General features: G+C 53.2%; 10 protein-coding genes across 10 annotated transcripts; 5 read left to right on the top strand and 5 right to left on the bottom strand.

Moving 5' to 3' along the window:
* Positions 1-1,466: 1,466 nt before the first annotated feature.
* On the top strand, positions 1,467-1,781 carry BAUCODRAFT_123401 (uncharacterized protein; the record flags this gene model as incomplete). The annotated part of the gene is made up of 1 exon (XM_007679434.1): positions 1,467-1,781. The coding sequence occupies one exon, from the start codon at positions 1,467-1,469 to the stop codon at positions 1,779-1,781; it is 315 nt and encodes a 104-aa protein (XP_007677624.1).
* A 1,234-nt stretch (positions 1,782-3,015) lies between these two features.
* On the top strand, positions 3,016-3,703 carry BAUCODRAFT_148953 (uncharacterized protein; the record flags this gene model as incomplete). Its single annotated transcript, XM_007679435.1, has 2 exons — positions 3,016-3,029; positions 3,223-3,703. The coding sequence occupies 2 exons, from the start codon at positions 3,016-3,018 to the stop codon at positions 3,701-3,703; spliced, it is 495 nt and encodes a 164-aa protein (XP_007677625.1).
* Positions 3,704-7,140: 3,437 nt separating this feature from the next.
* BAUCODRAFT_34906 (uncharacterized protein) lies at positions 7,141-8,930 on the bottom strand. The gene has a single exon (XM_007679173.1). The coding sequence runs from the start codon at positions 8,627-8,629 to the stop codon at positions 7,373-7,375; it is 1,257 nt and encodes a 418-aa protein (XP_007677363.1). The 5' UTR covers positions 8,630-8,930; the 3' UTR covers positions 7,141-7,372.
* A 28-nt stretch (positions 8,931-8,958) lies between these two features.
* BAUCODRAFT_518157 (uncharacterized protein) lies at positions 8,959-11,693 on the top strand. The gene has a single exon (XM_007679436.1). It carries the CDS (start codon positions 9,181-9,183, stop codon positions 11,671-11,673), a length of 2,493 nt encoding a protein of 830 aa, XP_007677626.1. The 5' UTR covers positions 8,959-9,180; the 3' UTR covers positions 11,674-11,693.
* Positions 11,694-11,703: 10 nt separating this feature from the next.
* On the bottom strand, positions 11,704-12,789 carry BAUCODRAFT_34908 (uncharacterized protein). The gene is made up of 2 exons (XM_007679174.1): positions 12,713-12,789; positions 11,704-12,657 (listed from the first exon to the last, which is right to left on the bottom strand). The coding sequence occupies exon 2, from the start codon at positions 12,535-12,537 to the stop codon at positions 11,713-11,715; it is 825 nt and encodes a 274-aa protein (XP_007677364.1). The 5' UTR covers positions 12,538-12,657; positions 12,713-12,789; the 3' UTR covers positions 11,704-11,712.
* Positions 12,790-13,452: 663 nt separating this feature from the next.
* BAUCODRAFT_148958 (uncharacterized protein) lies at positions 13,453-14,252 on the top strand (the record flags this gene model as incomplete). Its single annotated transcript, XM_007679437.1, has 2 exons — positions 13,453-13,974; positions 14,028-14,252. The coding sequence occupies 2 exons, from the start codon at positions 13,453-13,455 to the stop codon at positions 14,250-14,252; spliced, it is 747 nt and encodes a 248-aa protein (XP_007677627.1).
* Positions 14,253-15,666: 1,414 nt separating this feature from the next.
* BAUCODRAFT_25065 (uncharacterized protein) lies at positions 15,667-17,589 on the bottom strand (the record flags this gene model as incomplete). The annotated part of the gene is made up of 1 exon (XM_007679145.1): positions 15,667-17,589. One exon carries the CDS (start codon positions 17,587-17,589, stop codon positions 15,667-15,669), a length of 1,923 nt encoding a protein of 640 aa, XP_007677335.1.
* A 433-nt stretch (positions 17,590-18,022) lies between these two features.
* Positions 18,023-19,080, top strand: BAUCODRAFT_34912 (uncharacterized protein). Its single transcript, XM_007679175.1, has 2 exons — positions 18,023-18,485; positions 18,567-19,080. Exons 1-2 carry the CDS (start codon positions 18,330-18,332, stop codon positions 18,888-18,890), a joined length of 480 nt encoding a protein of 159 aa, XP_007677365.1. The 5' UTR covers positions 18,023-18,329; the 3' UTR covers positions 18,891-19,080.
* Positions 19,081-19,812: 732 nt separating this feature from the next.
* On the bottom strand, positions 19,813-20,993 carry BAUCODRAFT_518299 (uncharacterized protein). Its single transcript, XM_007679438.1, has one exon. The coding sequence runs from the start codon at positions 20,602-20,604 to the stop codon at positions 20,002-20,004; it is 603 nt and encodes a 200-aa protein (XP_007677628.1). The 5' UTR covers positions 20,605-20,993; the 3' UTR covers positions 19,813-20,001.
* Positions 20,994-21,326: 333 nt separating this feature from the next.
* On the bottom strand, positions 21,327-22,991 carry BAUCODRAFT_34915 (uncharacterized protein). Its single transcript, XM_007679176.1, has 3 exons — positions 22,690-22,991; positions 22,419-22,634; positions 21,327-22,367 (listed from the first exon to the last, which is right to left on the bottom strand). The coding sequence occupies exons 1-3, from the start codon at positions 22,727-22,729 to the stop codon at positions 21,703-21,705; spliced, it is 921 nt and encodes a 306-aa protein (XP_007677366.1). The 5' UTR covers positions 22,730-22,991; the 3' UTR covers positions 21,327-21,702.
* Positions 22,992-23,002: the final 11 nt, after the last annotated feature.

Here is a 23,002-nt window from a genome sequence, read left to right on the forward strand (position 1 = left end):
TAGGTTTTCTAATATTCTTTAGTATATATAGAATCTATAAAAACTATTAAGTTTTTAGTAAAAACTTCTAGCCTTATATTAAAACTACTTTTCTATTTAAAGATCTATTTATTTAATATTCTTTTATCTTATATAGACTTATATTAAATATATTTATTAAAATTAGCTTTCTCTTCTATTTAATAATTTTTTTATAGCTTTAGATTATAATATATATATGTTATAAACTTATTTTCTATTTTTTTAATCTATTTAGTTAGATTTAGTTTTTTAAGCTTTATATAAGTTTTTATAATATAAGCTATAGTTTTCCTAAGCTTTCTATAGGGTATAAAGTCTATATAAACTATAAGACTATTAATAAAAACTTTAAGTTACTAATTAAAATTTAAGAAAGTTTCTTATTTTTTATTTTTTATTTTTATTTTTAGTAGTTCTAATAATTTATTATATTTCTGAGTTTTTCTATACTTTATTCTAGTAGAAGAGCTTATAAAAACTATTACTAACTTTATTTAGACTAAATCTAAGTTTTTTAAACCTAAAAACGACTTTTCTTAGTCCTAGATAGTATAACTTAGTTATACCTTTAAATAATTATAGTAGATCTTATAGTTAGAAGTTTATATTTAACTTATATTATAAACCGACTAATTAGAATTAACTTATTATCTTATTCCGATCTCTTATATTAATTATACTTTAACTAAGTAATACTTTACTATTAACTACTAGACTACTTAATAAGTACTAACTCTACTTATAATAATAGAATTACTTAACTCTTATTATATAAGTATAATAGTATATAATAAGAATACTTATAGCTAGTTTGCCTTAAGTATAGTAATATCGCTACTATATATAAACTTAGCCCTATAAAGCTTTACTAGGAGAATAACGTTATAATATATATACTAATTAAAACTTTAGGCGATTAACTTTGTCTAGCAACTTGTTATCGAACCTATATTAACCCTATAGCGGTAGTCACCTTCTACGACTAGCTAAAAATAGCTCCCGATAGCACGCGCTAGTATTATCCTTTATGAACGCCTTTACTGCTTACCTAGGCCGAGATAGCGAGTGTATGAGCAAGGTGCTTGAGCTTTCACTAGCTCGGGGCAAGGATATTACACGGAAGCGACAGGCGCAGCATTGGTACCGTTAGCGACAGCGCAGCATTGGTACCGTTAGCGACAGGCGCAGCATTGGTACCGTTGCCGACGATCATGCTGCCCTCGCAATCTGTTCCGGCGGCGACTGGCTGCTAGATAACCGAGCCCCAATTGCACGGACCTTGACAGCGTCCAGTCGAGTCGCAGATGAGAGCACCGTTGCTCGGGCACGCTGCCCAGCCGTAAGGGGCGAGGTAGCCAAGCGGAGGGCGAAAGCCAGTGCTGATGGCGGTGTTGGCAGCAGAACTGCACGAGGCGGGGCGGCTAGGGGACGTGGTGATGGTCACCATGGTCGAGGCTGACGAGACAACCCTTGATGCCGAGCCAGAGGCGGGAATTGCACCAGGTGTGGCACTCCCGGTTGTACCGGTCAAGCCAGAGATGCTAGGGCCGGAGCTGCCAACGCGGGACCTCGTGGTCATGCCTCTGCTAGTGATAGTGGTAGGAGGTGGGACAGTAGAGATAGCACTGGATAAGGCAGCGATTGTAGAACCTGAGGCTGTGGTCGATATGGAGGAAGCACTCGTAGTGAGGACGGAACAGGCAATGGTAGCGCGGCAATTCCTTCACCAGTGTCAGGTGTGGAGGGTTTGCATCGCCTGAATCTGAGCAGGACTCGAGGGTACACTCGTGAATATCGGAGACGAAATCGATATTGCAGAGGCAGATGATATCTGTTTCGAAGCAACCAAGACTTGCCGCTTTGCCAAGCATGTTGCTGCTACAGAGTTGCGGTACCACAAAATTTGCATGACGGACTTTTCTGGCGACTTACGATAAGAGTATGACTTACTCCACATGCAGGCAAGGACCCCTCACCACCGACAACGCCAATGATGGCGCCAGCAATAATCGCACACTTAGGTGGCGGACGTGAGCCTTTCGCGGCAGTATAGTGGTCTATTGCTGTTAGTGAGAGTAAAGGCTTATGCGGTATGAGATCAGCCTGAAACGTTGCAAGACGAAGGTGGTTGCAGGCAATAGCAGGCAAAAGTCAGACCGTGTACAGTGGAGTGGCTTCTTGTTTTTGACGTGAAGAACGAAGGCCAAAGCAAGGCGCACATGGCAAACAGCAGGTCTAATAATGGATTGACTCTTGGGAGGTCGGCTTGTTACCTTTTCAAGCGGCGACCCCAGCCAGCTACATGCGGACACGAGTGACTCTGTACTACATTAGTACCAGCTGAAATACCTAGGTCTTTCCTGGTTCGCCTCATTGCCCTGATGAGGCATCTCAGCTAGCACCACCATATCCGATAGGCTCGTCGTTAACAGAACAGCCTCTTTGCCTTCCTGTATCTACCCACGTCAAGGATAATAGGCTGGTTCGGCTCCTGCACCGCCCTGAATAGGCTAACGTGGAGAAGCTTAATCCGCCAAGGGGCAGACTTGGCCAGATCCAAGGGTTCCAAGCCAACGTTCAGAAAGCTTCGTAGGTCTACCTCGTCTTAGCATCCAAGCAAGACTTCTGTACTCCGTAGTCTTCTTCATGACATTCCATTCGTCTTCTATGGTATACAACAAGGTATATCGCTCTTTGCTTCCAAACTGCAACCTGCCCCCCGATCGCTCGTTGGCCATGGGTTAGCAGGCCTCTGTCTTGCAGAGGTTCCTCTTCCCGTGCGCTCGCTTAGGAGGTCATTCGCATTACTGTTCCTCTTCAGCTCCGACTAGTCAAGCCACAGCGCCTTTGTCTCTTCGTTCGGCCTGACCGCACTTGACCGGTGCGCTTGGAGCGTGACAGGCCCTTTTCGCAATCTGCGTCTGGACACTTGCTCCGCTGGTCCCCTTGTCTTGTCTAGCCGAACCTTGTGTGGGTTGGTGCTACTACACAAGGATGGCATGGCAGCAGTAAGTCCTTTGGCGATTTGTTTCTTTCTCTTTTGATGTTTGCACAACTCAGGACGATCATTTGAGCGACGGCAGCTTCACTCGTTCAGCTGGACGTCTCGCAATCTGCCCGTGATTAACAGGGAACGCTGAGATACGCCCGAGATCTGTCACTTTGAAGTGCGGCCTTTCAGATTGATCGGACAGAAATCAGTGGCGACGTCTCCGTTAACAATGAAGCGAAGCCGTTCAGGCGGAATGTCAAGGTCGACGTTCAGAAGCGGTTTAATGTTCGCGATGATCATGCTCGCCAGCTTCCAGCAGGCTTTCGCAAAGGTTACTACATCGACAAGTACGGTGACCCGCACCGTCACGACCACAGCAACATCCACGAAGCCTGCGAGCACGACGACTATAATCACAACGGACACGGTCTTACAGACCGTCACGAGTATAAGTACGTCCGTGAAGCCGGCAAGTACGACGACTATCACGAGTACAGCGATATCCACAAAGTCGGCAAGCACCATCACGGTAACGAGTACAGCGACATTCACGAAGCCGGCGAGCACAACGACCATCACGGATACCGCCACCACCACGAAGCCGGCAAGCACGACGACCATTACGAGCACCGCCACAACCACGAAACCGGCGGGCACGACGACCGTCACAAGTACGGCCATCACCACTAAGCCGGCGAGCACCACGACCCTGCAGTCAAATCGTACCCAAACCCTAACCCAGACTGTCACCCAATCGCCCAGTACGACGACTGTGACGGCAACGCCGGCCGCTAGTACGCTCACGGTCACGGTCTTTGGGTCGGTGGAGACCAGCACGGTTACGCATGTCTCCACCCTGGCGCCTTCGAATTCGACGGACACGGTCACGCAAGTTTCTACGCTAACGCCTGCAATGTCGACAGACACTGTTACGCAGATCTATACGCTAACGCTTCCATCCTCGACGACGGACACAGTGACGGAAACCACAAGTATACTGGTAACTCTGCCTGCAGGCACGGGCATTGCGCAAAATGGAACGGCCACGCAAACCACATTCCAAAACGTAACGGAGACGGCCCTGCGGACCGTTCTACAGACGATCACTCAGACGGTGACGGATGCTATCGCGCAGAATCAGACAGCCACGCAAACCGTTACAGAAACGAACACGGAAACTATTACGCAAGATCCGACGATTACACGAACCATATCCCAGAACGCTACGGAGACACTTCTTCAGACTATCACTCAAACGGTTACGGCTCTCAGTGCGCAGAATAGGTCAACTACGCAAACAATCTCCCAAGCCGTCACAGAGACGATCCTTCAGACGACTACTCAGACAGTCACGGATTCTGCTGCGCAGAATCGCACAGCCACGCAAACGACAACCCAAAACACCACTGAGACGATCCTTCTGACGGTTACTCAGACGGTAACGGATCCTAGTGTGCAGAATAGGACAGCTACACAAACGATCTTCCAGAACGCTACGGAGACGATCACTCAGACGGTTGCGCCTCCTGTTGCGCAGAATGGGACGGCCACTCAGACGATCTTCCAGTACGCCACGGAGACCATCCTTCAGACTGTTACTCTGAACGGCACACAGCCATATATTCAGACCCCCATTCAGACGGCGACAATCACCGGCTTGCAGAATGGCACACAGATGATCATCCAGAAGGCCACATCTCCCGGCGCCCAGACCGACACACAGACGGGGTTTCAGGCAGTCACATCGACAAAGACCATTGTCCAAACAGCTACACAGACCCTAACGCAGATGGCCACGCGAACTATTGTACAGACCGTGTCTCAATGTAATGCGACCTTCAGCAGCATCACTGCCAGCACGCCGGGCAGCACCACGACAGCTTACATCGCCACGAGCAGTAACACCACGAGCGGCACCACCGCGAGCAGCGCCGACGCCGGTTTCATCATAGTGGAGAACCTGTGTGAAACAGATATTGCCAGCGTAGGCACCTTGACGAACAACAATGTTTACAGCATCGGATCTGGCGGCGTTTCCTTGCAGTTAGACCTGAGCACCGCCGACAGGAGCTACAACTACTTCAGCTTTGCGTATGTCGACGGTGCCCGAATGTGCGTCGTCTCTGCGCTGCAGGGCAATTTTGGCTGCTTTTATGGAGAAGGTGCGTATTGGGCTGCTGGGGACGCAGTCCAGTTATCATGCCCCGATGGTACTGATGCGGCGCCCACCTCGACGACTATGCTTACCACAAGCACAATGAATACAACGACAAGCACATCAGACCCAACAACGACCATGCCGGGCACGATCACAACCGCGCAAACAACCACTACCACGAGCAGCAGTATGAACACTCCGACACCCACGGCATACGTTACGGTGGAGAATCTGTGTGAGACCGACAATGTAGAGGTAAGCACATGGAGCCAGAATAATGTCTACACCATCGGGACCAACGGCACTTCATTGCAATTAAATTTTACCGTCGGCAGCAACGACAATTGGTTCGGATTTGCATATGTCGATAGCGCTGTAATATGCGTCGTCTCCGTGCAGCAGGGCAACTTCGGCTGCTCATACGGGCTTGGTACGGCTTGGACCGCCGGGGACTCAATTCAGCTCTCATGCCTGGATGGGACTGACGTGACGGCAACCACGACGACCGTGATTCCGGCAAGCACAAGCACGGCCACAATCACTACAATTATGACCTCAACGACCAGCTCGACCAGTTCGAGCAACTCAGTCAGCACGAGCGCAGTCGTAAGCACTGCTACTACGGGTTCCACCTTAACGATAAGCACGAGCATAACCAGCACAAGTTCCACTGCCACGACTAGCTCAAGCAGCACGAGCGCCGTCACAAGTCCAACCTGCACTACCATCACCAACTCGGTTTTTGGGAGTAGCTACACCTACAGCATGTATTACTACAGTACCGGAGGATTGACACTGGATCCAAATAACGACGGCAATATCGATCCTAGCTCCTTCCCACCGATCACCAATTACTTCGAAAGTACGCTATCACCATGCGACGCTGCTACACAATGTGCTAGTATGTCGTCTGAGGACAGCGACAGCTCATTCCAGCTGTACCTCAACGGTGGGCTAGGACAGTGGGTGTGTGAGCAGTATCTCAACCAGAACTACGACACCAGTTACTTCGATGTTGTGAATACCGACGCTACGAATGTCATGGGCTTTAACCTCTTCTCTACTACACCCACAACCACAACGTCAAGCTCAAGTACAAGCTCATCCCCAACTTCAACCTCCAGTACCTGTGGCATCCCTACCGCTGCGGCAAGTCCGACATGCACGACGACCGGCGCTGGCTTGACACTCTACTTCGCTGGCAGTGGTGTAATCAGATCGAACACTGTCGAGGTCACTACCGGCGAGGCTATAGCTTACAACCCTGATCCAACCGACGATGTCTGCGGTTACATAGAACAATGTCAATTCGACATCTCTACTGAGATCAACATCGACGTCAGCGGCGGCTGGTCTTTCAACCTTTGGTAGTAAGTCTTAACCCCAACTCAGCACGAGGGGCTACATGCTAACGATTGACTCCTGCTCTCAGTGACCTCCTCGGGCAGACCTGGATATGCGACGGATATCTAGGCTGGAGCAATGACACCTCTGTGTTCAGCACTTGCGACGCCGATCCCTATGTGGGAGACAGCAGAATAGGGCCATCTTTCGGATATACGACAGGGCCACAGGGGCTCGACTTATAACAGGCGTCTCCTACTCGAGAGACACAAGATGAGGTCGTAAAGGCAAGTTCGCGAGCTGCTTAGAGATGATATCAGCTCTAACAGCCGGATGTGGAAGCTGCTGCGCCGACTAAGACTCAGGACAAGGTATGCAGGTATACGGTTCATGTCCACTAAGCAATTTTTGGAACCAGTACCCTATGTTCAGCGGATGGGCGCATGTAGGATGCTTGAGCCGCGGTTCGTGTTCCCACATAGGTGAGGTCCGCTTCCGTAGAACTAAATGTCGCTTCATCGTATATAGATGGCACGCTACCCGCCTGAATCTGTTGTGCGTCGAAAGCCAGCAAAACGACAAGACACAAGAACTTATATGACTATATGTGCCTAAGGCACACTAGGCTTTATCCTTACTTTACAGACTATAGTAACTATGTAGCTTCTCCATGTTAATACTATACGGAATTAGAAAGAAGCGAGGATAAACGTACGCGGTCGGGTGTTGTTCGGCCGAGCTAGCCTCGCGCTTTAACTGGCTGGCTAGCTTCGGTGATGGTAGCACAAGCGACAGTTCCACAATGGCAACATGCAAGGCCGTTAGTCCTTCTATATCGTATCCGTTCCATCACGAATCTACTCCACATAAGCCATGTGCATGAACAAACCATCTCCACCTGCCTCGAATTGCAACTCCGTGCCCTGACTCACGAAATACACCTGACCTTCGCTTAGCTTAACGTCCTTGCCACCCGCCTTCATCTGCGCACCACCCCTCGTAGCCAACAATATACCCGGCCCCTTCACCGCCCCCAACTCCTCCTTCTCTCCCGATTTGAGCTCCATCTGCAGCATATCAAACTCACTCATTGGCGGCGCAAACTTCAGCGTCTTGCCGTTCTTACTGCGCTCAAACTTCTGCTGAGGTAGCTTGCACTCCTCCGGAGAGTGTGGCATGAAAGTCAGGCAAGAGCAGAAGAGGTCCACGTTGTCGCGATCCGAGCGCGGACAGAAACCGGTGTTTAGGACGTTGTTGCTGCGCGCCATGCATTCGATAATGTCGCCGGAGAGGTAGGCATGGATGCCGTCTGCGGGGATGTAGACACTCTCGCCCGGTTGAAGCACGAGGTAGTTCATCGTAATCAGCGCCACGAGCAAGCCAGGGTCGCTCTCCGAGTACTGCTCCGCCAACCTTGGGGCGAGTTTGGGAATGTACGTGTCCGGGCCGAAGTCCTTCTCCTCCAGTGACGTCAGGCCCTTGTACGTCTCTTTCACGGAAGCGTCGTCCGCCTGGAGCATCTTCTTCACGACGCCTTTGAGGGTTTGGTCGTCGAAGTCGGGCTTTTGGATTTTGGGAAGGTAGCGCTTGAGCGGCTCGAGCTGAAGGAGGTTGCTGATGAGCGCGAGGGGCTTGAAGCCGACGAATGCCTCAAACTCGCTTAGAGCGACGGCGATCTCAGGCTTGTGATTGGGGTCGGTAAACTGATCGGGATTCTGCTCGTGGAGCCTGCTCGCGAGATCCTTGTTCGGGTGGAGTTGGAGTGGGAGTGCCTTCGCGATAGACAGCACCTTTGGCAGATACGGAAGCTTCGTGTGTCCGAACTTCTCCATCACGGGCTTGCCAATCAGCTCTTCGGGGTGGGCGTCGAGGACGTCTTGCAAGTCCTCGCCGGTTCCCATGATGTACGAGGGCAGGACGGGGTAGGTGCCCATCCACATCTCGGCGTACGGCTTGTCATCTTGGATCTTGAAGTCCTTCTTCGGGTCCTCACCGTCCCACCCGGGCTGCTTCTCACACAAGCGGGCAGAGATGGACTTCTTGCCAGTCATGCCCCACGGGTAGCTGTTGCAGCTGCATTTGAGCTGGTAGACGGGCTCAACTGGGGACGGCATCTTGGTAGTCTTTCACGTGATATGTCTTACAGAAAAGGAAGGTACGTGAGGTAGGACGCGAAGATACAGAAAGAGGGGAATGTTGACTTGTCTTACCTTTCAATCTCGGCGAAAGGCTGCTGATAGACGTGTATGTGTGGTGTGAGACGCGCATGACGGCTGGTTGATGTCATTGCCGACATTATCGCGTTGAACCCTCGCACTCAACTCTGCTTCTGCTCCAGTGGGTGTCAGCGAAGCATCACCGACCGCATCACCGGGTCCACCTCCTCCGAGGGTGGAATTGGGCAGGTGCGGCCAGTTGAGTGACGGAGGAGGAAGGCTCGACTGGAATGCGCCATCACGGTTAATGCTCGTCCCGTGCACAGACCTCTAGTCGTCCCTTGGTCTGCCAAGATTTCGTGTTTCGGCTTATCGATAGCACCAATAATTGCATCTTGCTGTTCCGTGAGAAAGCTACGACGGTTTGGGTAGACGCTCATATTACGAACACCGCCACCCTGGCTTCACTCCCCTACCGCTTCAAAGCCGGCGGCAGTCACAACCCAACCATGTCCATCGGCGACCACCACCACCGCTCCACCACCAAAACCCCCGCCAAACCCTTCAAATCCCGCCACACCACCAAGTCCGCCCTCAAAGACCGCGCAAAGGGTAAAGTCGAGAGGCTCGAGCGAGGAGTAAGGAAGACGCCGCATCAGCAAGTCATGAGTAAGCTCGACCGGCGCAATCATGCCAAGCAGCTACGGCAGAACAAGATTGGGGAGAGGCGGGAAGAGAGCAGCGTTTTCGCGGGTAGAGACGGTGCGCCGAGGATTGTGGCGGTTGTACCGCTTTGTAACGACGTGGAAGTGCAAGGGGTCGTGAGGGAGTTGTGCCAGAGCGTGGAGGGAGAGCGGCAGGCGGGGAGTGAGAGAGTAGAGGTGACGAGGTTTAAGACGAGGGTGCAGTATCTGACTCCAGCGAGGGAGTTGTTTGCGGTGATGGATGCCTGTCGAGTTGCGGACTTTGTGTTGTTTGTACTGAGTGCGGAGGAGGAGGTGGATGAGGTGGGCGAGCAGATGTTGAGGTGTGTGGAGTCGCAAGGCATTTCTACAGTATTGGCGGGCGTGTACGGTTTGGACAAAGTTGAGCCGGCTAAGAAGCGACCAGATGTTGCTAAGAGCCTGAAGAGCTATATCACCCACTTCTTCGCCAGCATGGAGAAGGTCCACGATCTCGGCAGTCGCCAGGATTGCAGCAACCTTATGCGCAGTCTATGTACCACGACGCCGAAAGGTATCAGCTGGAGGGAGGACAGAAGTTGGATGCTCCTAGACGATGTGCGGTGGGAAGGTCGAGGACCGGTAGTGACCGGTGTCGTTCGTGGTCGAGGCTTGAAAGCAGATCGTCTAGTGCAGGTGGGCGAATGGGGCGACTTTCAAATAGACAAGATCACCGCTGCTCCGCTCGAGCAACGGAGTAACAAGCGGCTGAAGACGGTCGACATGGTGGTCGATGCTCCCGAGACCGACGAGGGGAAGGTTCTTGAGCTGCCGGGCGAGGATCAGGACGATCTGGCGGAGCTGGCGCCGGAAGAAGTCGCGATGGACGATGCAATGACCGTGCCCACGGTTTCGCTCGCTGCATCTGACCGAAGGCATGTATTACTCGACGACCATCAGTACTTCGATGAGGAGGACGAGGACGAACTAGCCACGCCGCAGCGGTTACCGAAGGGCACGAGCAAGTACCAAGCTGCATGGTACCTCGGTGACATCTCCGATTCTGGGTCGGACATGGAGGATGTGGACACGGAGATAAACGGTGACATGGACCCCATGGACGAAGCCGACCCTGTCAACGGCCATCACGACGAGATGCCTATGCATGAACCTACCGAAATTGGTGAGCCATCAGAATACCCTCAAAGCGAAGCCTTTCCGGACGCGGCACCGGAGAACGAGATGGAGCAGATTGCCGCCTACCGCAAACGAAGGCATGACGAAGCCGCCGAAGACTTGGAGTTTCCGGATGAGATCGAGCTGCATCCTAATATCGACGCTCGCGAACGGCTCGCGAGATATCGAGGCCTCAAGAGCATACGCACAAGTACCTGGGATGCAGAGGAAGATAAAATGTACCAGCCTGATGACTGGAGCAGATTACTGGAAATTGCCGATTACAAGTCTGCCAAGATCCGCGTTATGAAAGAGTCACTGACCGGCGGCGTCAAGCCAGGAACACGGGTACACATCTACTTGCGCCTCCCACATTCCATGTCACCCGAGGGGCTCCGAGCCCTGCCGAAGCCGACATTTCTTTTCTCCCTCCTCCGTCACGAGCACAAACACACAGCCGTCAACACCTCCATCTCGCTGTCTTCAGACTTCGGCAGGCCGCTGAAGAGTAAGGAAGAGCTCATCCTGCAATGCGGACCGAGAAGACTGCTCATCAATCCACTCTACAGCCAAGCGGGCAATACGCCCAACAACGTGCACAAATTCGAGCGGTATCTGCATCCTGGGCGCACAGCGGTGGCATCTTTCATCGGACCAGTGATGTGGGGCAGCATGCCGTGCCTGTACTTTCGGCGCACATCACCCATCACCTTGTCCGAAGACCCAGTCGAGGACCTCGCCCAATCACTACACCAAAAGCCCAAGCTCGAGCTCATCGCAACGGGCACAAGCATGGCACCGTCCACCCAACGCATCATCACGAAACGGATTCTGTTGACTGGCCACCCCTACAAGATCCACAAACGCCTCGTTACAGTGCGCTACATGTTCTTCTCGGCCGAGAATGTGGAGTATTTCAAGGCGTTGCAACTCTTTACGAAGCGAGGTAAGAGTGGCTTCATCAAAGAAGCTCTGGGCACGCATGGTTATTTCAAGGCGGAATTTGATGGTAAGATCAACCCACTGGATAGTGTGGCTGTGAGTCTCTACAAAAGGGTGTGGCCGAGAGGTGCCAGAAAGTGGGTGCCGGGACTGGAAGAGGCCGGGGAACGAGAGGAGGCGCCGATGCTTGTGGAAGGGACAATACAGGAAAGTGCAGCTTAAGATCTCTGCATCGAGTATGATTAAGATATAGTGGCGTTCTCAGGCGCTAGCTTCGCGACGTAATCTTGCCATCGTGGCTTTACCGGCACTCGAACTGTTTCCCTTCCCAATCTCGCCCGTAATCCATCCCCCAATCCGAGACACTTCCTCCAAATCGACACCCGTGTTCGCGCCCAGGCTGTGAAGCGTGTACACCAGGTCTTCGGTACTTACATTGCCTGTTGCGCCGGGCGAGTAAGGACATCCGCCTAGCCCACCCACGGCCGAGTCGAACGTGCGTATCCCCTGTTCGAGCGAGATCATTGTGTTCACAAGAGCCTGGCCGAAAGTGTCGTGGAAATGCAGTGCGAGGTCTTCGTTCCGCACCCCGGCTTCGTGGAGGGTTCGGAGGAGTGTCCGCGTACGAGGCGCGGTGCCCATGCCAGTCGTGTCCGCCACGCTAATCTCATCTGCACCCATCTCCAGTAACTTTACTGCAAGATTCGCGACGACATGAGGGTCTGTGTCGGGACCTTCAAAGGGACAGCCGAGGGCTACGGAGATGTAGGCTCGGACCGGGTAACCCTCTTGTTTGCTCTGCTGCATCAGAGGCGCGAAACGGTCGAGAGACTCTTGGATGCTGCAGTTGGTGTTCTTTTGGGAAAAGGACTCGGTGGCGGCTAGGAAGATGGAGACTTCGTGCTTCTGGCTGGGCTGTGATTGTAAGGTGTTTTGGCGAGACTGGGACATGCCATCTACGCCAGACGTAGACGAAGGCATGGCGTTGGGGTCCGAACTCGATGTGTTCATCGCCGGACCCGAGTCATGCTTAGGCGAGGGTGGTGGCGTAGGATACCCAGTGGAGCTGGAGCTTGACCCTTTCATGATCCTGAAGAAGTTGTCTAAGCCTTTGCTGTTTGGCAGAAGCCATTGGTACGTTATAGGACCTGGAGAGTCCGGCTCGGCTGTGAGGATGGAGGAGAGTACTCGATCGGAAGCAGCCATCTACCAGATGTACTCAGCACTGACCTACATTACTATGGCTGTCCAGGCGGCATACCTGCGGCACCCATTTCGGATGCACGAACGAGCCAGCTTCGATTGTCTGTAGTCCTGTCCTAGCCAGTCTTCTCACCAACTCCACTTTCGTTTCGACGGCTATGCTGGTCTTTTCATTCTGCAAGCCGTCCCGCGGCCCGACCTCGACAATGCGAACATGGTCCGCTGATGCTCTTGAGGAGAGTGAGAAGGGACGCTTCGAGAGGTGTCTATATGCTCGCTGGCCGACCAGTTGGCGTGGTATGAAAGACATTGTGGGACGGAGGGAACCTGCTCGAGAAGCACTCACAGCCAAACACTATCCTACTTCGCCAGTGCCATAGACAACCGACGACCCAGCTACAGTGCGATGTCAAAGGGCAATGGTAGGGGCCGAGGTCTGGGAGCTCCCCCACCGACGTCGGAAGAGCTGGTTCTTTGCCTCAGGCGTGCAAATGCCTCGTTGTCGCCGGGCAAATATAACTACACAGTAGCCGTATGACATGGCGTCTTCGTTGCCCATGACAGTCCGTTTTAAAGAAGTGCTGTGGCAGTAATAGAAGGTGTGGCCAATATGGATTCCAACAACGATTGCGCCTACATGCGATGACCGCGTACAGAGCAATACCTCGATATCGAACCTCAACACTAAGCGCATTGTCACGGACGTGCTATCTGCCGCTGCGTTGCCGTCACCACTTACCTTCCGGTTTCCCATTATCCATTTCCGCTTCCGTCTTAGCACCCCGACACAACTGGATCATGGCTGAGCCCAACAATGTACTTCTAGTTGGCATGTCTGGACCGTCCTCGTCCGGGAAGACCACCCTAGCTAGACTTATCCGCGATGTCTTTCCCAACGTCTTCCTCCTCCACGAAGATGACTTCTACAAACCCGAGGCGGAGCTTCCTAAACATCCCTCCGGCGTGCTGGACTGGGATGCTCTTGAATCGATTAACATGCCGAAGCTTCAGCATGCGCTCCAATATATCCGCGAGCATGGCATGCCGCCGCCAGACTTCGAAAGCTATCAGGACCGGAACTCCATTGGGCCAGTCGATGTCGATCATGGTGTGATTGAAGACCTGAAGTGGAGGGGTGGCAAATGGATGTTCCAGGACGTCCCGCCTATTGCTATTATCGACGGCTTCCTGTTGTATTCCGACAGTATGAGATCCGTCAGGGAAATGTTTGACGTGAAGATTTTCCTTCGGACTGATCTCAAAACTGCAAGGGCGAGGCGCGAGGCAAGGAGTGGGTACGCGACTCTAGAAGGGTTCTGGGTAAGGACGCTTCTGTCAAGGTTGTGCGACATATTGAACTGATGACCCTGCAGGAGGACCCGCCGGGCTACGTGGACAATGTTGTCTGGCCGAACTACGTCAAGGAACATGACTTTCTATTCCAGGACAAGAATGTAGAGGGTGAGTATGACGAAGCTGTGCTCAAGCGGCTCGACATCCGAGCGCCTTCCGCAGAGGCACAATCGAACATGACGGCCTGCCTGAAGTGGGCTTATGATGTCGTTGAAGAGGCGCTCGAGAAGCGCGTCGCACGCTGACAGCAAAGTGTCGTGAGTGCGATGGAATGACTAGTCTTGAAGACTTTGACGCAATTGCCTACATGATGGTAGCCGCTTTTCTACTCTGTTGAGAAGGGTTTGCCTTCGCTCCACTGTCCGCTATCAAACAGGCCTATACCGAGCAGCCAACACAGGACTTGAAATGCCATGTAGATCATATGGTCAACACGGTCAACCGTAACACAGTCAAACACGGTGGACCGCGCGAAGATCGTACGGTGGAAGACACGGTTGACCTCACGGTGAACGACACGGTGGATGACAGGGTCAACAGGGCCCAAGCACATATTCGACCGCACTATGAAACAAACGGTTAACCGCGCGATCAGACACACGGTCAAGCACATTGCCACCCAGTCGCAACGTATAAGCAGGAGGCAACGAGCTACAACTCGCAGGTTAGAATACGGTGTCTTATATCACAGCACTTTCCACTTCGGGTTCCTTCCGCCCCTGTCAGTCCTGAAGGATTTGCAAATGCGGTCAAAGCATACGGTCGACCGCGCGGTCAGTACCTAGCCAAGAGATACCGGGCTACAACTCGCAGGTTCGGACAAGGAGGCTCCGCATCAAGGGCTATATGTTGGTTCCTTTCAGCCCCCTTCGATCAATACATACCGTTCGACCGCACGGTCGAGCGACTTGTTCTTCCACGATCACACGGTTGACGGCACGATGGAACACAGGCTTATTGAAAGGTCACCGCACGGTCAGACGGCCGACAGTCAGAGGGTTAAAACGGCTTCGACAGCTACACGTTCTTCACGGCCAACTTCCCGGTATAATGGATATGATTATACCTGCGGTGTTACAGCTTCATAAGGCTCTGCGTCAAGCGTTTCAGCGTCATCACGCCCGGATATGTAGTTCCCAGCATCTCAGGCGGCCGGTGCGATCGGAGCTTCGCTGATATTATCTCCACTGGGTACCGTTACAAATCGTTGTGTGTGCACGCCCAAGCGCGGAAAGCTTCTGCTACTGAGTAACGTTGCCCGTGATCTTGACTCGCTAGCTGGTGGTCTTCAGCACACGTGTTACCTTTAGCAACGTTAAGATAGATCATCGGCGCCTTGTACAAACCTCCCGTGGCGGCTCAAAGCACAGCGAATGTCTCCGACCAAAAGTCAGCTATCACAGCGGGACGTTGGTACTGGCGAAGAAAGCACGCTTTCCGGAGCATGCACGACTATACCGCCGTCTGGAAACTAGTCTGTTCATTGCATGGTATACAGCGCGAGCCAGAACATTAATCATTATCAAGCCATGTATCCTTCACAACCCGTTCCAGCCATAATCTTACACGCACAACGCCGGGTGCGCCAAGAACACCATCGCTTGCCCCAATAGCCTTCAGCAAAGCAGGACCGGGAGCGCACCACACTATCCTACATGCTCATATGATTTTATCCACCCACCGATCCCAAGTTCCCTTCCCGAGAAAGTCGTCTTCGTCTTCCTCCCACTTGCGCCGTTCGAGCCGTCGTCGGGCATTGAACGCTCTCACGAACTTCCACGCTTCCGTGTCCGCCAGATTCCACGCCTCCACGACTCCTCTCATTCTGGCGGCCGGGTTACTGCTCTGCTTGCCTACGATCTGTCGCGTAGAGCCCGCTCTTCGTAACAACATCTTCGCCCTCTCTAGCAGTGATCTCTCCTTCTCCAGCTGAGGGCCTGAAAGCACCATACCTTCTCCGAAGTCCGTGGGTGGGAGAGAAGGAGGCTTCTCGCGATTGGGACGAGGTACGGGGTCTTCACTCTTACCATCCTCAGTTGGCGTGCGGGGGAGCGTAAACCCGAAGATGAAGTCCAGCTCCTCCAGGTCCTTCTCACTCGTTTTGTCCGGTGGTCGCTCGGCGGTAAGCCAGAGGCTGTGCGCTGCTCCGTAATCGCTCGCCACCGCGTCCTTCACACTGACTAGTCGACTGAACGAACTGAGACCCGTGCCTAGCAGTTCCTTTGTGGCGGCCGTTATCCACTGGTCTCGCGCGGTTTCGCGCCGCACGAAGCGCACGGAGAGGTCGTCCCGTTCATGCAGGAGCGAGGTCATCGTGTACGGATGCGGAACAGTGGCGATGGTGAAAAGCGTGCTCGTGTTACGAAAAACGGGCGGCGTGTGGATCTGCATCCGATCGCTAACGCACGGCTTACACCTCGGTCGATTGGGAGGACAGGAAGCTGGGATCGGGCTTGCCGCGCACTGCGTCAAGTTCCGGGCGAGGTCAAGTGCGGGCTCGATCATAGCCGTACTGTGTTCGGGTAGCGGCTTCAACACCGCTATGCCGGAGCTGAAGGTGTTCTGCCAAATGGTATGGAGATGGCTGTTGATCAGCTCGGTGAGCATGGCGAGGCCTTCGCCTATGAGCGAGGGATTGGAGAGTTTGGCGGAGATGGCGGAGTACTTCTCCTTGATTGTGCCAGTGCTGTAGAAGGCTATGCCGCCGTTGTTGGAGTCAATGCGGAAGGCCTTACCGGGCAACGCTTCGACGACAGACTTCTTAGTCTTAATGGTCGGTTCGGCGATGGCTGCCTTGATAGCGCTGTCGATGGCATCACGGCTGCCTATGAATATGCCATTCTCCAGTCCTTCGTACCGGGTGAGTTCGGGATATTCGCCTCTTCGCAGAAACGTCAGAAGTGGGTCATCGAAGGGCGCCATGGGTACCGCGAGCCAGTTGCTCAAGATGCCCGATCCCATGTTGCCCCAAGCCAGCCATCTCATCATCTCCAAATCCAACTCCGGCTCAAGCTGTAATCCTTGCACTTGGCGAAACAGCGGGTTGTTCATCGCTTCCGGTCTTCCCAACACTACCGGCTTAAAGCCCTGCGCCCACCATGCTCGCCGCCATATCTGCAACAAATCTTGCTCGGTTTGCTTCATATGCTCATCTTTCCGTCCCGCGCCCGGGTCATAGTAGGTGTACACTGGCGGTCTGTCAGGTAATGGCGGCAGGACTGCTCTCTGTTCGTCCAGCGTCACACTGCTGGAGAAAGGGTTGCGCCACTTGAAGTCCGTATACCATCTCGCCTCGCCACTGCTGCTGTTCGCTTGCTCCGGAGGTGGTGTATGCGCGGGTGCTCGGAAAGGGTTGAGCCATTGCGGTGTGTTAACGTTGGGCAGTTTCGGTAGGTTGTCCACTACCTGGTGTGCGCCTTGTTGTATTTGCGACCCGAATGGTACTTTGTCCAAGTAAGGATCGGTGTCTTCTCTGCTTGTGCTTCCGAGAAAGAGGAAGCAGAGTAGGATGAAGGTGGTAAGGGAGGCTACGATCTGTAGCCGGCGCGGGAGATAGGAGCATGGGTTCCAGTACGGTGGCATTATGCTCGGAACTGCGTCCTGCAGACTGGCCGGTAGCCCAGCTCGGGTGCTTTCGTGACGTCCTGCTACCGAATGGCTGGTCGAGGTATCATCGTCTTAGCGTTCCGGTTGATTTACGAATGCAAGCCTTCGCCGCTCGAGACAATGCCTGGTGCGGTGCCGTAATATTGGGGCTATAACACGACTGATTCGGGGGTATCTTCACTCCTCTTCCGCCCAAGAGACTATGTGGTTGTGCTTGTTCATCATCTACAGCATCTCCTAGTGAAGACTACACGTATAAGACCAGCACCGTAAACTACATGTACGACTACCCCAAAGCCACACCGGCGGAAGATCTGCACAACCGTTGGAACAGCGCCACAACCATTGGCTGATATATCTCGGCCAACGTGACAAACCCCCGAAGGCACACCATAACGTTCGTCTTCTCCGTTAACACCACCTCTACCACATATGCATACACGCCACAGGTAGCCATGTCTGCACCGGCAGGTCTTCCCCGCCCATAAGCGACCTTGGGGATGCATGGTAGTAGTGCTTGCCAAGCTGTCAACCAGGATCATTGCATCGAGCTAGGAAGTAATCGTACTACCTACAGGGATAGATGGTACCAAACATACAGATCGAGCAAGCAACACAGCAGAACGCCTATAGGAGCCATGAGCAGTCGGGCAGGGCGTTATAAGGTTGCAGAGTCTCATCCCATCGTCTTCGGGACGATTCTCCAGTCTTGAACAATGCAACGAACAACAGCTTCTTCATCTCGAACATCAACCGGTACCCTTTCCCGCTTAAGTCCCGAGTCTTTCGACTCACTCTACCGACGCAACCAAGCCGCCGAGATCTTGCAGAGCTATGAGAAGCTCTCCTGGTTCTCCTTTCATCGGTGCGAGGTAAGTAGAGATGAGCCCCTCGCTCCGAGCCATATCGTCCTACTCGCAGCATAAGCATCTCGCTCACGCTTCGAGATCTAGTCTTTAGTGCAGACCCGACTTCACTTCCAAAACCTGGCAGCAGGCTTCACGCCGGAAGACGAAGCCACTAGGGTCCGCTGGAAGGAGGACTTCACTCCTCACCCGCCTAAGCCGGGCGAGGATGGCCGCAAAGGCAAATCTAGAGTGAGCTCAACTTCTAACGCTGCCGGACCGTCTACGGCAATAGCAGATGCTAGCGGAAGCCGGGGAGACAGCAAAGGCAAGGGTTACGAGCGGAGTCACAGCGGAGCGTACGGAGGTGCAAGCGCAGCTTCATCTCACTCATCGAAGAAACGAAAGAGTGGCGGCGGGGGTAGCGGCTGAGGCAGGCACTGTTTGAACTATGCACTCACGTACTGCTCATTGACAAACGTACTTTGTTGGAGAGCTGATCGTCCACCAACTGGCGACGAGCGCGACAAATCATCTTGCGCAGACGTATTACCAGCCGCTGCTTGCACCCTTTCACTTGCTCCGCGTCTCTGTCCGCTAGATCCGCTTGCCAAATTCTGGTCGAAGTCTCCCTCCGTCTTGCGGTCACTATGCGTCCAGCAGCAGCCACATTCTCCGAACGTACCACTAAATGCTCTCGTGCTTCAACACCGACCCGCTTCCGCGCCTCGAGAATTTCACAGCTAGACGAAACCTGCGCGGCAACCGCGCCTCCTCGGGTGATGTTGGGCCTATGTAGCATCCCATTCCCACATGGCTGCAGACTGACATGCAGAATGCCGCCCGAACACGTCAGCGTAACGAACCATGTACCCGACGGTCCCTTCTCCGCATCGCTATGCCAGCCAACACAAGTTCTAAGCTCCGGTTTCGCGAGCAACACCTTGCCCCATTCCTCCCGTCGAAAAGGGAAGACGTATACTTTTGAGAGCCGTCGCAACTCCGCGTTGACACAGCGTCGAGCCGGTGCGGCAAACTCTTCGTCGACTTAGTGGCAGCTCAGGTGTAAAGTCGTTGCGCTGTTGATGCTTTTGAAGCATAGGACTTTCGTGGAGACCCCGGTCGAGGTTGGGTATAGATCCGCGAGGAGGTAGGCATAGATCTCGTCACGGAGCTCGTTGGGTAGGCGGAAGAAGGGTGCATGTAAGTGAACTTACACATAGGCTGACGTGGACTGTCCCGGTTCGCTCAAACGTGTGCGAGGCATGTTGTAGAAAACGTCCAAAGCGGCCTGGTGTCGCTGGACTACCGACCAAGAACCAACTGTTTGACACGCAGGTAGAAGTGATCGTTCCCAACAGTCCGCGTGAAAATGTAAGGACAGACTGGAATATTAGTGCTTGAGGTGTATGGAGCATATGCCAAAGCGTGATCTTCACAAGTCGCCGCCTACGCTATGACTAGTCCAGTATCTGTACAGGTTGAGCCTCCCAACGCCATCCACCCGCCATCATTATCGCAACGTAGAGTACAATAGGGCCGTTCAAGCATACTGCGGCTTCTCCCGCCGTCCATGTCCATGCCTATGTCTATGCGACTCGTCGTAAGACGGCGGCGGCATGATATCGCCCTTCGCGCTCGATCGTCGTCTCTTCACCTCGCCGTAAATTGCCGAAGCGACGTAGATTAACCAGACAATACCCGCAGCAACCGCATATCCAATGATCACGCCTTGACTCGGCGCGAAGGCACGCGTGCGTTGCGCCAGCTGCAGTCCCAGGCCACCATTGATGATGCCGAGCGTGATGGCGATCCGTCCTAGCCAGATATGTCCGTAACTCCACACAACTCTGCGGCTATGTTTCTTGAACATGAAGTGATGCGCAAACCCCAGGAACGGCTGAAATAGCAACACCACGAACAAGATTATGCCGATCGTGGGGTGCGCCAGATGCAGCATCCGCATGTTCGTCGCCATGTAGACGCCAATTGCGAATGCAGCGATGTAGAGGATGTAGGCGAAGATCTGGAATAGACCATGCACCCACCAGAGGCCTGGGAAGGAGGCGAGACGGATCATGATACCGCCGACGGGGAACAAGAAGCCAAACGCGAGAGTCGCGAGGACGGCGTGGGCGGTGATCATGGTTGGGAAGTTCTCAAAGCGCGAGGCGTAGGAGTTGCCAGGGGGGCCGTTGCCCCCGTTGCCGCCATTGGAATATGGGTTGTTGCCGGAGGAATATGGGTTGCCGCCGCCGCCGCCGCCGTAGCCTCCATATTGCGCGGCTGCGAGGGTTGCTAGGTGATTGTTAGGATGGGAAGGGAAGCGTTGTGAGGTAAGGAGTGCTTACCGCAGGCTAGGAGTAGGCCTGCTTTCATATGGTCCATCATGGGACTGCTGTATGCAATGCTAGATGAAATGATGCTAAAGTTCTGTAGGAGAGAACGTAAACAACAAAGAACAGTAGACCAACGAAAGGCCAGACCCTCTACGCTTATACAGATCGTCGCACGGTAGTAATGTCATATCCCTACACGAGCATTGGCGGCATCCGTTGGAGTTTACGCCGGGAAGGGTATACCAAGCCTCCTCCTAGCCCAAAATAGCAGCAAGGCACAGCAGTACCCTTGATCCGGATGGTTGGAGCTGCTGCGGCGCAAGACTGGCACGCCTTGTACGGTAGATGCATGACGCTGCCGTGAGAATTGGCGGGGCGGTGATTGCGCGGCTTGCAAAGGCTGGGTTTCGTATGCAGGTGGCAGGTGGTGTTGTTGGTTCGCTGATTCATCGTCGGCGAACGGAGTTGGAGAGCCGATGGTGCAGACGCTCTGTTTACAGAGCACGTGACATGATCTTCAACTCTTTTAGCCCTAATGAAACAGGGTTGGATGGGAGCGCCTGTTCATATAGTGACTCTCATGCTCATCTGCTTGTATGCAGTATGCAGACGACAGTAGGTACAGCTTGGATCTCAACCACATCTGCCGCTATTCTCGACCCTATATTCTCCGGAGCGTTTCGCCTTATTATGCCGGGTGTGCTAGCTGAAGGACGCGCTTGCAGGCTATGATTTGTGACTGTGCCACGGTCTTCAATGCCTTTGGGCGAGCGTTCTACTTTCCTGGCTTCTTCCCAAGCCAGCTCGAATGCCAGTCGAAGCAAGTGATTGACAGTCGTTGACCTGCTCAAGGACCTATAAAAGCGGCAGTTGAAAGGTAGGGTACTGAGACTTCGCATCCACGCTCAATATACACCCGGTACCATTGCATACCGCTTCTTCTGATACTTGCTTCCCAGCTCTTTCCGATACCTGATCTCCTTCGTCTTCGCCCACCTTGCCATGAACAGCACCGCCACCGCGATGAAAACCACCGTGGTCCATGACCGGTTGACCATCAGCACGCCAATCCACGCAATGGCTTCGAAGAGGTAGTTTGGACAAGTCACCAAGTCGAAACCGAAACCCTTTGGTACCCCGCGTTCTGTCCCGCCGGGTGAGCGCAGATTCCGGAGAACCATGTGCGTGTTCAAGTTGGCAAGCTCGCCGAACAGAAATAGCGCGACGCCGGCGTACGTTAGCAGCGGCAGAGTATCCTTTGCGGTGATTGAGTTCGGCCCGTAAGTGAAGTATGCTATCAGGAAACCGCCCAGAATCCAGTAGTGACCTGAATTCTTGAATATGTTGTTTGCGGACATGGTGGCATGGCTGAAGCGGTGAACAAACAGTGTCTCGAGCTCGCGCTTGAGGAAGTGTGATGTGATCATTGCACATGACAGTGTTTGTAGCGTTGAGGGTTGCGGCGGTGCGTTCTTATAGATATAGGGCCGCAGGAAGTAAAAGAGCGGGTGGATGATAAGCGGTCCGATATACTCGATCACGAACACCGTTTGCCAGGCAATCTGTGGGCCTGATATCAATTAGCACCTGCGAAGGCAGCTCCCCATTTACACCCTCGTACCAAGATCTTTCACCTGTATAACGCTCCCGTTCCCAAGACCCGCACCGCTAACAGTAATCTTTTTGTCGTTCGGTATAGGCTTGCCATCTTCGCCTGAAGTGATCCGCAGCCGGTGAACCGAGTATCCGGTGTCTTTGGCTATCCGCTCGTATAGGTCTGCGGAGCTGCCTTGTACATAGATGTTGGTCTCGCTGGGAAGTTTGGGAATACGCTTGCCTTGTCAACTGGTTAGAAGCTGCCCTATGGCTGTTGTTCAAGATCCAGACTGTACCTCGCGATTGGAGCTTCAGTGTAACTGGCTTGGAGGCCATGGTCGGGTTCTGCGACTAGCGAGTGAAGGCGGCCTCTCATGCAGCGAGCTATTGCTTGCGGAAAGGTGGCTTTAGTGGTGCAAGGACGCATGTAGTACGTGTCGCAACTCTGGGAGCCTTCCGGCTACTTCCTTATCAAAGGTTGGATCCGTCACGTATCCTCTACGGTCGTCTTCGAGTCAATAGTCATCTGCATCCTGTTTACCAGGTGCTGTGTGTTGATCTTCACGATTGGTGGGTGGAGCTTCAGCTCCATAGCCACAAGCCTCGGCA

This window comes from Baudoinia panamericana (assembly GCF_000338955.1).
Source record: "Baudoinia panamericana UAMH 10762 unplaced genomic scaffold BAUCOscaffold_8, whole genome shotgun sequence".
In the NCBI taxonomy this organism is placed as follows: Eukaryota; Fungi; Ascomycota; class Dothideomycetes; order Mycosphaerellales; family Teratosphaeriaceae; genus Baudoinia; species Baudoinia panamericana.

Excerpts from the sequence above, each read along its gene's own strand:
- BAUCODRAFT_34906 (XM_007679173.1), bottom strand. The coding sequence starts at position 8,629 with ATGCCGTCCCCAGTTGAGCCCGTCTACCAGCTCAAATGCAGCTGCAAC.
- BAUCODRAFT_518157 (XM_007679436.1), top strand. The coding sequence starts at position 9,181 with ATGTCCATCGGCGACCACCACCACCGCTCCACCACCAAAACCCCCGCC.
- BAUCODRAFT_34908 (XM_007679174.1), bottom strand. The coding sequence starts at position 12,537 with ATGAAAGGGTCAAGCTCCAGCTCCACTGGGTATCCTACGCCACCACCC.
- BAUCODRAFT_34912 (XM_007679175.1), top strand. The coding sequence starts at position 18,330 with ATGCAACGAACAACAGCTTCTTCATCTCGAACATCAACCGGTACCCTT. Across the intron at positions 18,486-18,566 it reads TCTCCTTTCATCGGTGCGAG|TCTTTAGTGCAGACCCGACT; the intron begins GTAAGTAGAGAT and ends TTCGAGATCTAG.
- BAUCODRAFT_518299 (XM_007679438.1), bottom strand. The coding sequence starts at position 20,604 with ATGATCACCGCCCACGCCGTCCTCGCGACTCTCGCGTTTGGCTTCTTG.
- BAUCODRAFT_34915 (XM_007679176.1), bottom strand. The coding sequence starts at position 22,729 with ATGGCCTCCAAGCCAGTTACACTGAAGCTCCAATCGCGAG. Across the intron at positions 22,635-22,689 it reads ACTGAAGCTCCAATCGCGAG|GCAAGCGTATTCCCAAACTT; the intron begins GTACAGTCTGGA and ends CCAGTTGACAAG. Across the intron at positions 22,368-22,418 it reads TATACAGGTGAAAGATCTTG|GCCCACAGATTGCCTGGCAA; the intron begins GTACGAGGGTGT and ends AATTGATATCAG.